This window comes from Xyrauchen texanus, chromosome 11 (genome assembly GCF_025860055.1).
Source record: "Xyrauchen texanus isolate HMW12.3.18 chromosome 11, RBS_HiC_50CHRs, whole genome shotgun sequence".
Taxonomy (NCBI): domain Eukaryota; kingdom Metazoa; phylum Chordata; class Actinopteri; order Cypriniformes; family Catostomidae; genus Xyrauchen; species Xyrauchen texanus.
In genome coordinates, this window is record NC_068286.1 from 3,555,717 (window position 1) to 3,567,876 (window position 12,160).

The following is a 12,160-nucleotide window of genomic DNA, read 5'->3' on the forward strand; positions in this document are numbered from 1 at the left end:
CAGTTGGACTCAGGACCCTCTCCGATAGATGGCAAGAGGGTCGGGGACCTGCAAGCGTTCTCTGTCAGCGACACTAGCCCCGTCGTTGCTGTGTCCGGTACGTGCTTTGCGTACCTATTTGGACCACACGCAGAACTTTAGACGTTCTGAGCAGCTCTTTGTCTGCTTTGGTGGACAGCGGAAAGGGAACACTGTCTCCAAACAGAGGATCTCCCACTGGGTGGTGGATGGCATTTCATTGGCCTATCGCACCCAGGCCGTGCCTATAAGGATTCCGACGACTTTATGGGGCATTGGGGGAAGGGTAGGTGCAGTCTAATACAGCTGGTCATTTTGGCATGTCAAGTACCTGCCCGCTCCTGTGTCAGCAGTACACGTACACGGCTCAGCGCATGGGATGATTTAAATTGGACCCCTAGTTCTTCTACACAACGTCGAAGTGAGCGACAGACGGGGAACGTCTAGGTTACGGATGTAACCTCCATTCCCTAATGGAGGGAACGAGAAGTTGTGTCCTCCCGGCCACGTCGCTGAGTCGAGCCACTATTGTGGCCGAACCTCACTGTCAACCATTTCCGGCTCCTCAGAAAAATCCTGAATGAAACAGATGTATTTCCCCGCCTTTATACCCGTTGTCCAGGGGCGGGACATGCAAATTCTGTCTGCCAACTTCTCATTGGCCTTTTTTCATAGATCAGAGGTATATTCGGCGCTCAAGAGAGGCCCCTAGTGTCACTTCTTCGACACAACGTCTCGTTCCCTCCATCAGGGAACGGAGGTTTCATGCGTAACCTAGACATTCTACTACTCCCCAGGAGGGCACCAAAAACTCTAACGGCTGCCGTTCCTCAGCTGCTTGGTGATGCTTGTCCTTAAATATGTTCTGTGTGGGCGGTGACTGGGTGAAACCATGATGGAACCAGCAATTGATCTACAGTAACCCTACAATTGCTTTCTTTCTTTATGATGTCATCTGCAATCAGTTGATTGGACAGAAGACTGAGGGAGCACCGACACATCTCAGCTGTAAATACCTGAAGCAACCAAAATGATTTCAAATGTATCGTTAAAAAAATTATCACTCAACACACTTGCCCAGTCCAAGTCAACACAACTGAAGCTTTTACCTCCAGTGCACTGCAGGAACAGTTGTGTGGAGGAAGAAGGAAGAGATCGTGTTATCAATGCAAAAGTTGTGGAAACACGGAAGAGTCTGGATGTCATGTGTTATTCATATTAATTGTCATGTCATACATTTTTATTGTTATGTTTTAAAAAATCAACAACAACAACAATGTTTTTATTTGACCATTCAATCGGTGGATATTGTTCCCACAACATAATAACTGAGACATAGTCTGAGTATTTAAACATGGGATCAGCTTGTGTTGTCTGTTGTATCTTTCTCATCATTGGAGGCTCAAAGTTTCTGTGCAATGATAAATGTGTTATTCAGTAAAAAACGTATCCTGATATTCATTCTAATCATTGTTTTAATGAAATCTATGCAGAAGTGCAGGGAGAAGTAAATAAACTGCTATACAATGATGTTATGGAAAATAATCTGAAAAAAGGATCTTTCAATGTTCCTCACAATATTTCCTCATACTGCCCTCATTATTTCCATAAAGTACCTGATGAGCAGCAACATCTTTTGACAGTCACATTTTTCATGGTAAGACTTTTGGTAGCATGCAATGCTTGTATGAATTTAACATCTTACAACGTTTAGTGTGACATGTTCACAGACGACCGATTAATAACCTTTGCGATGATCTTCAGCCTCTGATGAAATTTGGACAGAGTCTGAACTTTAGCATCGTAGCCGTATAGTAAGACTGCTATTACGATGGCCAGATGAGATTTTCCGCTCCTCTATTGCATCCTAATTTGTCATTTTTCATGCCATAATTTGTCATTTTTCATGCCACAAGTCTTTTTATTTCCACAATGAATATTTGCTTGTGATAGCTCATTATTAGGCTACCTCCCGCACTTACATTCATTCTCAACATCTGTACTTTTCTGTATTTGTGATCTGTCTTATTAAAGGCCTATTTGACGAAATCCATATTTATTGTAAATGTGAGCCTATGCTTGTGATGGAGTGGTATTGGAGCGATGGAAATATGCTTATGTCATGACTTTCAGTGAGAGAAAGAAATGCTCCTCCGTAGTGGACAAATTTCAACATTTAGCTTCTATTCCGCAACACTCCCGTAACTTGAGCCACGTTCACTGATCGGGACGATTGGGACCACAGTCGGTTATGATGTATATCGTGCAGTCTGACATAATGTCGCACAGTGTGCCATGACGATGTTCATATCTTACAGTCTGACAAGCGACAATCGTAAAGGACAATAATAAATCACACAGTGTGCACCCGCCTTAAGAGAGCAAGAAGCTGCTGGCGGTGTTATTTGAAGTGTCTGTCTGGTGGAGGTTGGCAGAGGTTCATTGTCTGATGAATGTCTGAGAATGGGCCTGCAAACAGCCTGAATATTGGGAAGTAAGAGCACATTATAAATTGTTGGTGTGTGAGGATCTACTCTTAAAGATGTAGCTTCTAGAGAAAAATCTCAGATATACTCTATATTGCTCTTTGTTTAGTGAGCGTGCATGATTTGCATCATAAGTGGATTATGAAATGTCTTAAAACATATACTAATACAATAACATTCAGTCTAAATGAGGAAGATTATTTGAACTATGTGCCCAATCTTGTTTCCATTCATGTGTTTTGTGTGAAAACTCTTGTGTATAAAGACATGAAGTATAAAAGTGCATTTATTGTTCAACATAAAACTCGAACAAGATTCAAATGTTGCTGTTATTTTAAATACACATGATATAAATGATAATAAGTTGTTTGACCAATCTGACTGAAAATAAAGTTCCTTTTAGGTGAAACTGAAAGTAGATTACATCGCTTATTACAGGAACATTTACAAGAATCCTCAGGGTGTGTGTATGTTTGTTTATGCTTTTGTGGTTTGTTATTATAATTTTCATAACATTTGCATTGAATAGGGCCGTGCCCTTCTCTTCAGTGAAACATGATAAAGCCCCGCCCAGTCTCTGTTGTGGATGTTCTGTGAGTGTAAAATAAGTTTGTCTGTGAGTATTTCAGGCATATTAAATGATGTCATCACAAATATACACTAATATTTCTTGTTTGTCATTATTGACAGCTCTTCTGCATTTGACTTTGAAATGTGAATTTTTTAAGTTCAATCTTATACAGAAGTGCAATGAATCTCACAATTCTCATAATGACTGACACACGGCACTTCATCATCATTATTACTGTGTTATAAAACACACACAGGTTTAAAATACTTATTATTTTCATTTCATATTTATATTATTTAATGTATAGCAGTGTTGTAAATGCATGCACATCACTGTATTTCACATAGACAAATATATGATGAAATGTCAACAAACCTGTTCAAATATCTCTAATCTGACAAGAAGAATGGGTGTGTTGGGTGTGGTTGCTTTTTGTGTTCTGCTTCTCTTCACCTGCCGTCTGTTGGACAGACAAGTTGAAAACGATCTGCTGTTAACAGGTAAGTGGGAATATTGTGTTATTTTTAAGTTTTATTTCTGTGTATTCTTTACAGAGACATATGCAAAAAATAAATAAATAAATTCTGTATCACATTTTGCCAGACTCCCACTTTGAGGATTAAAATTTTAATAAAAACGCAGACATGTTGAAATGTATATATTGAAAATGATTTAGTGTAATTATGCCATGATGATAATTAATTGATTCTGGCATGTTGGGTAACGTACAGTAAGTTTGATGTGGCAGAGGACAAGGATTATTTTCACCGCTATAAACTTCTACGAATCTCACTGCTGTTAGGACATCGTCCATGTCTCGTTTTATTCGAGGCCAGTGGAAATATTGGATTGATTGAAAGATGGATGAATCTGAGATACATTTGTGATTTTTGTTTCTCCTTCTTCAACAAGATTCATTTAAATTGTTGTGATCTGTGATTACATACTTTAACAAAAAACTACTCTGCTTTTGTACTCCGATTGGTAAAATTATTTTTCCTGTTTTCTCATTTCGTTTCTAAACCTTTCCATCAACATTTTAATACAATGTTTGTGCCATTCTGTAGGTCCAACTGAATTTTCAAAAGAAGCTGAAATGAGTAAGTACAACAGATTTCCTCATTTGCTATCAAGTCTATTTCTTGAAAATTTAAAGAAGAAATTACTATATATTTTAGTGGCCCTGAAATCATTGTGGCATCCATATGCTGCATATGTAAAATCTTCATCATGACGCCTCTCTTTATCATTTCAAGTGAAATACAATGGAAGCAACTGAATTTTAAACTGTAAGAAACTTTAGCAAAGCTTTTTATATTGTTTAATGTAACTAGTAATATCAAATTAATCGTCTCGGGTTACATGTGTAACCCTTGTTCCCTGAAAAAAGCGGAACGAGATGCTGCGCTTTGCTAAGCACTTTTGGGAACAATCCTGCATTGTGACCAGCTGTGAATATGTGTGTAACACGTCAATGAAAATTGACCGGAATTTATAGCCTGGGCTGGTGAGATCATTAGATTCACCTGTGGCCAGGCTATAAATAGACGCGTCACCAGCGTGTCGTCAGATATCTTTTTCTGAAGAGCAGGTTTTTTTTTTCAGGGAACAAGGGTTACAGATGTAACCCGAGACGTTCCCTTTACAAAAAGCTTCACTATGATGCTGCGCTTTGCTAAGCGCTTTTAGGAACGCCATACCCACGCCGCCGCACTGGGGCTGTCCGGACCCCTACGGTTGTGAAGTGTGCTCACAAGAATGCGAGAGGTCTCAGAAATGAGCTTGAGATGTCGACTCAAGGACGCAAGAGCCCGGAGTAGCATAAACATCTAAACCATAAAATTTGACAAATGTGTGCGGAGAGGTCCAGCCTGCCACATCACAAACTTGTTCAGGCATGAGCCTTCCATAAAAACTAATGAATGTGCTCAGAGAGGACCAGCCTGCCGCGTCACAAACTTGTTCAGGCATGTGCTTTGAGATGTCGACTCAAGGACGTAAGAGCCCGGAGTAGCATGAACATCCAAACTATAAAATCTGATGAATGTGTGCAGAGAGGACCAGCCTGCCGCATCACAAACCTGCTGCAGAGGGTCCCCTCTAGCCAAGGCTTTAGAGGAGGCGACCCCTGTGGTGGAGTAAGCTCTGACACCTACTGGCGAAGCTTGACCGTGCGCCTCATAGGCCAGGGCAATAGTATCCCTCACCCAATGTGACATAGTCTGCTTGGTAGCGGCCGCCATAGCAGACAAATAATTGTGCGGCACTATCAGTAAGATGCAAGACCCTTGCTGGCGACCTCTGGCCAAGACTAGCCAAAAACACATACAGACGCATTCAGGGCCATGTATGCGCCATCACGTCCAGACCCATGGGGGGCTGGGTGACTCAGGGAGAAGTAGAGGAGACATTGCGCTGTTCATAGAGGCGAAGAGGTCCTCTTCTACCCTGTAAAATCTCACCCAGATTTGTTCCACTACCTAGGGGTGGAGTTTCCACTCACCCGTCTGTATTTTCTGTCTGGACAGTAAATCTGCTCCCACATACGGGCCTCCAGGGATATAAACTGCCCTGAGTGACAGGGGCTTGCCCTGGGCCCCAAGGAGAATCCAACGTGCCAGAAATTCAGCTGACGTGAACGTGGACCTCCTTGATGGTTTATGTAAGAGACTACCGCTGTATTGCCCACCCACACCAAGACATGGTAGCCTCTGGAGGAAGTATTTCAGGGCCAGAAATACCGCCATCAACTCGAGATAGTTACTGTGACAACCGAGCTAACGACCCTTGAGCTGGACGACCACTTAAGACCGCTACCCAGCCCGTCAGGGAGGCGTCTGTCGTTAGCAGCCTGCGACGATGAGACGCACCTAGAGTGGAACCCAAGGTAAGAAACCGGGGTCTGAACCACATAGCAAGGGAACGAAGCACGCAGCACGTAACCCTTACTAGCCCTAGGGGACTGGCCCTTGGATGAAATCCCCTGGCTTTTAGCCACAGCTGAAATGGTCTCATATGAAGCAGGCCCAAAGGGATCACCGTGGACGCAGACGCCATGAGACTTAGTATTTGTTGATACTGGTCCATGCATTTCGTGAATGTGCGGGCTGATAGGGCTAGGCCGAATGGAAGAACCTTTCGGAACTTCCTGTGCTGTGGCAGAATTCCAATATGGAAATATGCGTCCATGAGATCGATCGTGATCAGCCAATCGTAATGTTGGATCTGAGACACGACCATCTTGACAGTTAGCATCTTGAACTTGAACACACTGACCGAGCAGTTCAAGCCTCAAAGATCTAAAATCGGATGCACCCCTTCTTGGGGACCAGGAAGTATCTGCTGTAATAGCCTGACTCTTTCTCTGGAAGGGGAACACATTCATGGCCCCTTTGACCAAGAGATTTTGCAGCTCTTTCCACAGTAGACATGTCTGCTCTGGTTTCACGGTAGTGGGAATCACGCCGTTGAAACGCGGAGGGCGGCGAGCGAATTTAATTCTGTAGCCTCTTTCTACTGTGTTCTGAACCCACATAGAAATGCCTGGCAGAAGTTTCTACGCTGCCAGGTTCTCTGAGATGGGTATCAATTTCGACACTTCCTGTTGAGGGGATGTCGAGTGTTCCGCATCCTGGATAAAGGCAGGAAGCAACGGTACACCCAACTCTTTGTTGGAAGCCTCTGTCACCCTAAACAGCAAAGGTGGCGGGAGTGAAGAGGTTTCGTGAGGGTATCGGTAGGGCCGAAGTGGATGGTACACCTGCCCCGTCCCGAGAGTAACCACCCGTCAGCGTTTCTTTCTTTTAGAAATCACGACCCTGAGGTCCTGCTTCGGGGGCTGCTGAGGGCGAGGAGCCTGTCCCCAGTCTTTACGAGGGGGAGCACGACTCGCCACGCTCTGCCTAGCAGAGTCGGGGCGGGACTGGGTGGCAGACGGCCCCGCCCCCCTGAGTGCGGCGAGGGAAAAAAACTGCCCGAAGGCTTCCACGTGGCTTTTCGCCTCCTGGAATCTGGAGATAAATGTATTCATGGCGTCTCCGAAGAGACTGGAAGGCGAAACCGGGGCATCGAGTGGGAAAAATCTGTCCTTATCCTTGATGCCCGAAAGGTTAAGCCAAAATGCCTCTCCGTGCTGACTAAAGCGGACATAGACAGACCAATGGCAAGGGCTGTCTGCTTGATCGCACAGAGAGATAAATCTGTGGCCCGACGATGTTCAGAAAAGGCTTCTCATGTGGCACTCATGTCTTTCAGTAGGTCAGCCTGGTACGCCTGTAACACGGCCATGGTGTGCAGCGCAGCACCAGCCTGACCTGCTGCTTGATAAGCCCTCCCCACTAGCATGGAGGTAGTCCTGCATGGCTTAGTGGGGAGAGCGGGTTTCTTGAGTGATGATGCCGAACCCGGCGAGAGCGTCTCTTCGACCGGCGGCCTCATTGAATACCCCCGTGTCTCAGCACCCACGATAGTCGAGTATAAATACGTCGAGGGTATGTGAACACGGGAATAATATGGGTTCCTCCATGAGTGAGAAAGCTCGTCATGGAGGTCATCAAAGAAAGGAAGGGACTAATATAGCGTTCCCTTTTTTAAATTTTGTTTTATTATTATATATATATATTTATTTTTTTTGGCCACCGAACAGAAATCTGTCTTATAGTTTGGAGCGTTGGGGGGGGGGGGGTCTCTTGTTCGTGTGGCCAGTCTAGCTGTAGTCTGGCCACAGCCCGAGTAACCACCTCGAGTAATTTCTCAGCCGCTTTATTATTATGCATGAAATGTACAGAGGTTCAGCGCCCCACTCGTGAAACGAAGAGGCGCTGAGGCACGCTTAGCTTGATTCCCACTACCGTGAAACCAGAGCAGACATGTCTACTGTGGAAAGAGCTGCAAAATCTCTTGGTCAAAGGGGCCATGAATGTGTTCCCCTTCCAGAGAAAGAGTCAGGATCTGGGGAGAGAGTGAGCGATAGGGACGGACCCGTCTCTCGCTCCTCAGCCAGATATATGCGAGAGGTGCATCTAATGATCTCACCAGCCAAGGCTATATATTCCGGTCAATGTTCATTGACGTGTTACACACATATTCACAGCTGGTCACAGGATTGCAGGATTGTTCCCAAAAGCGCTTAGCAAAGCGCAGCATCATAGTGAAGCTTTTTGTAAAGGGAACTGAATGTCACATGGCACAAAAACCAGAACATCCAAAAAAATTATTTAATAATAGAAAAGATTGTTTGAGCAATAATTTGTCCTTTTTTAATTTGAGATAACAGCGTTTGCAGTAATATGTTGATTTAAAAAGCAGCACTAAGAGATTTTTCTTTCACACAGCTTCTACAATATGTGCATGAAATTGACACGTCTTAGTTCACTTTCAAATACAGTATGTTGGCAAATCTTTGTTAAAATGCTTTAATACTTTACATGCAAACAGGAAAAACTCTATAAAACGATTATATAGTTAATTATTTTATATTTAAAATTCACAGGAAAACAGAAAGATTCTTTGAATATTGTGCTGATGGGTAAGACTGGAGCAGGAAAGAGTGCATCAGGAAACACAATTCTGGGCAGAGATCAGTTTATAGTGAATTTGTCTCCTTCAGCTGTGACCAGGATCTGTAAGGAAGCACGTACAGAAATAGATGGTCAAAACATCAGTGTGATCGACACAATAGGACTCTCTGATAAATCAATAAAGTCTTCAGATTCACAAAGTAAAATAGAGCAGATATTTGATTGTGCAGATTGTGGTATTGATGTGTTTCTGCTGGTGATCAAATTGAGTAAGGCAGTCACAGAAGACATGAACATTGTGAAATGGATCAAAGAGAACTTTGGAGAAAAGGCCTCAGAACACACAATAGTGCTGTTTACTCATGGAGATGAATTACAGGAGCCAGTTGAGGAATATCTGAGTCTACACAAATCACTGAGGTCAGTAGTTGATCAGTGTTCAGGAGGATGTCATGTTTTTAATAATAAATCTGAAGATCGCTCTCAAGTCACTGGACTTCTGAAAAAGATTGAGTTACTGAAGATGACGAATGGAAGCGATAGATACACTAAACAGGACTATAAGAAGACTCAGGATAAAATCCTACTTTCAGCAGCAGGAGGTGCAGTTGTGGCAGCAGCATTTTTTTTAGGAATGTTTTTTATTTTCATGAAAAAGTAAAAATTCTAAAAAAGCTAAAAATAATAAAAATGACTGAACTACCCAAAGTAATACATGTTACATCAGGGGAACTGGGGCTAGTTGTCACAAGGGAAATTTCATAAGTTGTCTCTGGAGTAGGAACTCTAGACTTGCAGCAGTTTTGTATGTTGTTTCAAACACTTAGTTCTCAATATATCAAATATTTGTGTGTATCATAAGTATGTATCATTCACAGTCAAATTTCAATATGATCATATTTTGAGCTGTTAGGTGAACAAGTGAACACAATAAAACCACTGGTTTAAATGCAGACAAGGTAGAATTTTTTTTTTTTTTCATGTATTTTTCATGTATGCTAGTTTGGGGCAAGTTGTCACATAATGTTTTTAATTTCATACAATTTACTAATTACAATATTTGATACTTGATTAAAGTTAAAGTTTGTAATTTCACAGACACAAGCACCATCGAACGGAATTGCAACAATAAACAATGTTTTCAAAACAGCTGTCTGAATTTGCCCCTCCTCTGCCATTGATCAGTCAATGAGATAGTCCCGCCCCCAACTAATCCCATTGGCTGAGTCATTGTTATTGTGTCTGTATGGACGGGCCGCTCAAAACAAACAGAAGAATCTTTACAGGACCCAGTGTTTACAGTTTTCAATATCATTTATCTATAAATGGAAATTAAAGTTGTCTCTGCATTTAGGACGGGATGTAGTTCAATATTTAAATACTGAAAATGTTCTTCAGCTTTAAGCTGTTTGTTACTATTTAAAGATAATTTTGTGGCTCATAATTATTTTGGTCTATTTATGTGATGTACTCTTCATAAATATTCTATTATAAGGTATTTATTTGTTTGTGAAGTTGTATAATAAGCATTATTTTACTTTCCGGCTGATCACATTATAATTTACATAATTCTTTCACCTGCTCTTGTTGTCAGATTGCTAAAAAGAGACTTTATTTATCATCAATATCATATATATTGTATTATTTATCATCCCAGTGGATGTGTCATTTGTGATTGTCAAATTATTTTCATTTAGCCACAAAAGTGCTTAATTTTCTTGCCAACCCCGACACAAAGCATGAACACAAGATATACTGTAGATTAAAGGTGCAATATGTCAAATTTTTCATGTAATATTTTTTTCAACAGCTTGTAACTAGTGTTGCCACGGTACCAAAATTTCAGTAGTCGGTACCAATACCAGTGAAATTTCACGGTACTTGATACCATTTTCAGTACCAAAGCAAAACAAAAAAACAGGTTACTAAACAACTCTCTTTTAATAACAAAGTCAACAAAACATCAGCAGCAGAACTAAGAACAGAAATATTCCATTGAGCAACACTTTCATTTAAATATATAATTTTTTAATTATAACAAAACTGAACAATGTATGCTTAAAGTATTTTTGAACACTTATATAAGATTTGCTTCAACTTTTGCAACTTTTAATTTAAGTTTTTACCAAGTACTAAAAAAAAGCCTAAATAAACAAACATACAGTAGAATTACAGTTTTTCTCGATTGCTTAAACACATTTCTTGAAACTATGCCTCGTATTCTCAAAACAGTAAACACAAATCCATAACGTCTCACCCAGTTTCCCAAACAACCTATTTTCAGGTCAAAATGAAGCTCTACACTCAAAACCATTCACTCTTGCTGAAAAACCAAACTTTGCCCTCAGACAGGACACACAAGCCCTCAAAATAACACACACTACAACATAGTCTAACACACTGGTGCAATAAATTCAAAACAACATTTCCAAAACTGGTAAGTTATGTTACTTGTGGTTCCCCTCCTCACAAACCTTTTCACATGATGAACAAAAGACACAACCAATGGATACATTGGCACATTTTTATTCATTCATGTACTACACAGTACAACACACAAAAAAAAAAAAAAAAAGAAGATTATTCCTCCTCAGCCTCCTGTCTTTGGTCTGGGTCAGGCCAGAGAATCTCATCCACATCACAGGTTATATTAGCCCTAGCCAGGCAGTGGGGGTAAAATCCTCTTGCATGCCTGATCCACCCCTGGCACGCATCTACTGATACATCTAGGCAGGCTTCTTCCATGGCCTGGAGGAGGTGAACACGCATATAAGGTTCTCGATCATACACTTTCCACCGCCATGCCGAAAAAAACTCCTCTATTGGGTTTAGAAAGGGAGAGTATGCAGGCAGAAAGATGTTTGAAAATCCCGGGTTATTGGTAAACCAGTCTCGAACCAGTGCAGCGCGATGGAAGCTGACGTTATCCCAAACAACAATGTCGTGAGGGTGGTCTGGTTGTGCTGGTTCCCTGTGGTCCAACTGGAACATATGCTCTCTTAGACCGTCAAGGAAAGCAAGGAGGAGCATAGTGTTATAGGGTCCTAAAATGGCATGGCGGTGGAGTACCCCTCGTTGGCTGATGGCTGCGCACATAGTGACATTGCCTCCGCGCTGACCAGGGAAATTTATTACTGTACAGAGCAGTCTTACTGTAACTACACCTACCTGTTTTCCTCCCTGAAAGTTCTGATGATGGAGGCGACGGTGAAGCGACTCAAATTAGGCTGTACTCGTTGCCCAGCCTCCCTCATAGTCATGCCATGGACAAGGACATGATCAAATAAAGTGGCTCTAATTTCATCCGAGACTGCTTGTCTCCTTGCCCTTCCTCCTCCTCCTCCACCACCACCTCCACCTCGTCTACCTCGTCCTTCACCACGTCCTCCTCTTCCTCTTCTTCCTCCTCTCCCTCCTCCTTCACCACGTCTTCTTCCTCCTCCTTCACCACATCCTCTTCCTCCTCCTTCACCACGTCCTCTTCCTCTCCCTCCTCCTTCACCACATCCTCTTCCTCCTCCTTCACCACGTCCTCTTCCTCTCCCTCCTCCTTCACCACATCCTCT

General features: G+C 42.2%; 1 protein-coding gene across 1 annotated transcript; it reads left to right on the forward strand.

The window, feature by feature from the left end:
• Positions 1 to 3,481: 3,481 nt before the first annotated feature.
• On the forward strand, positions 3,482 to 10,062 carry LOC127652024 (GTPase IMAP family member 7-like). The gene is made up of 3 exons (XM_052138087.1): positions 3,482 to 3,575; positions 4,143 to 4,175; positions 8,567 to 10,062. Exons 1-3 carry the CDS (start codon positions 3,482 to 3,484, stop codon positions 9,253 to 9,255), a joined length of 816 nt encoding a protein of 271 aa, XP_051994047.1. The 3' UTR covers positions 9,256 to 10,062.
• The last annotated feature ends 2,098 nt before the right edge of the window (positions 10,063 to 12,160 follow it).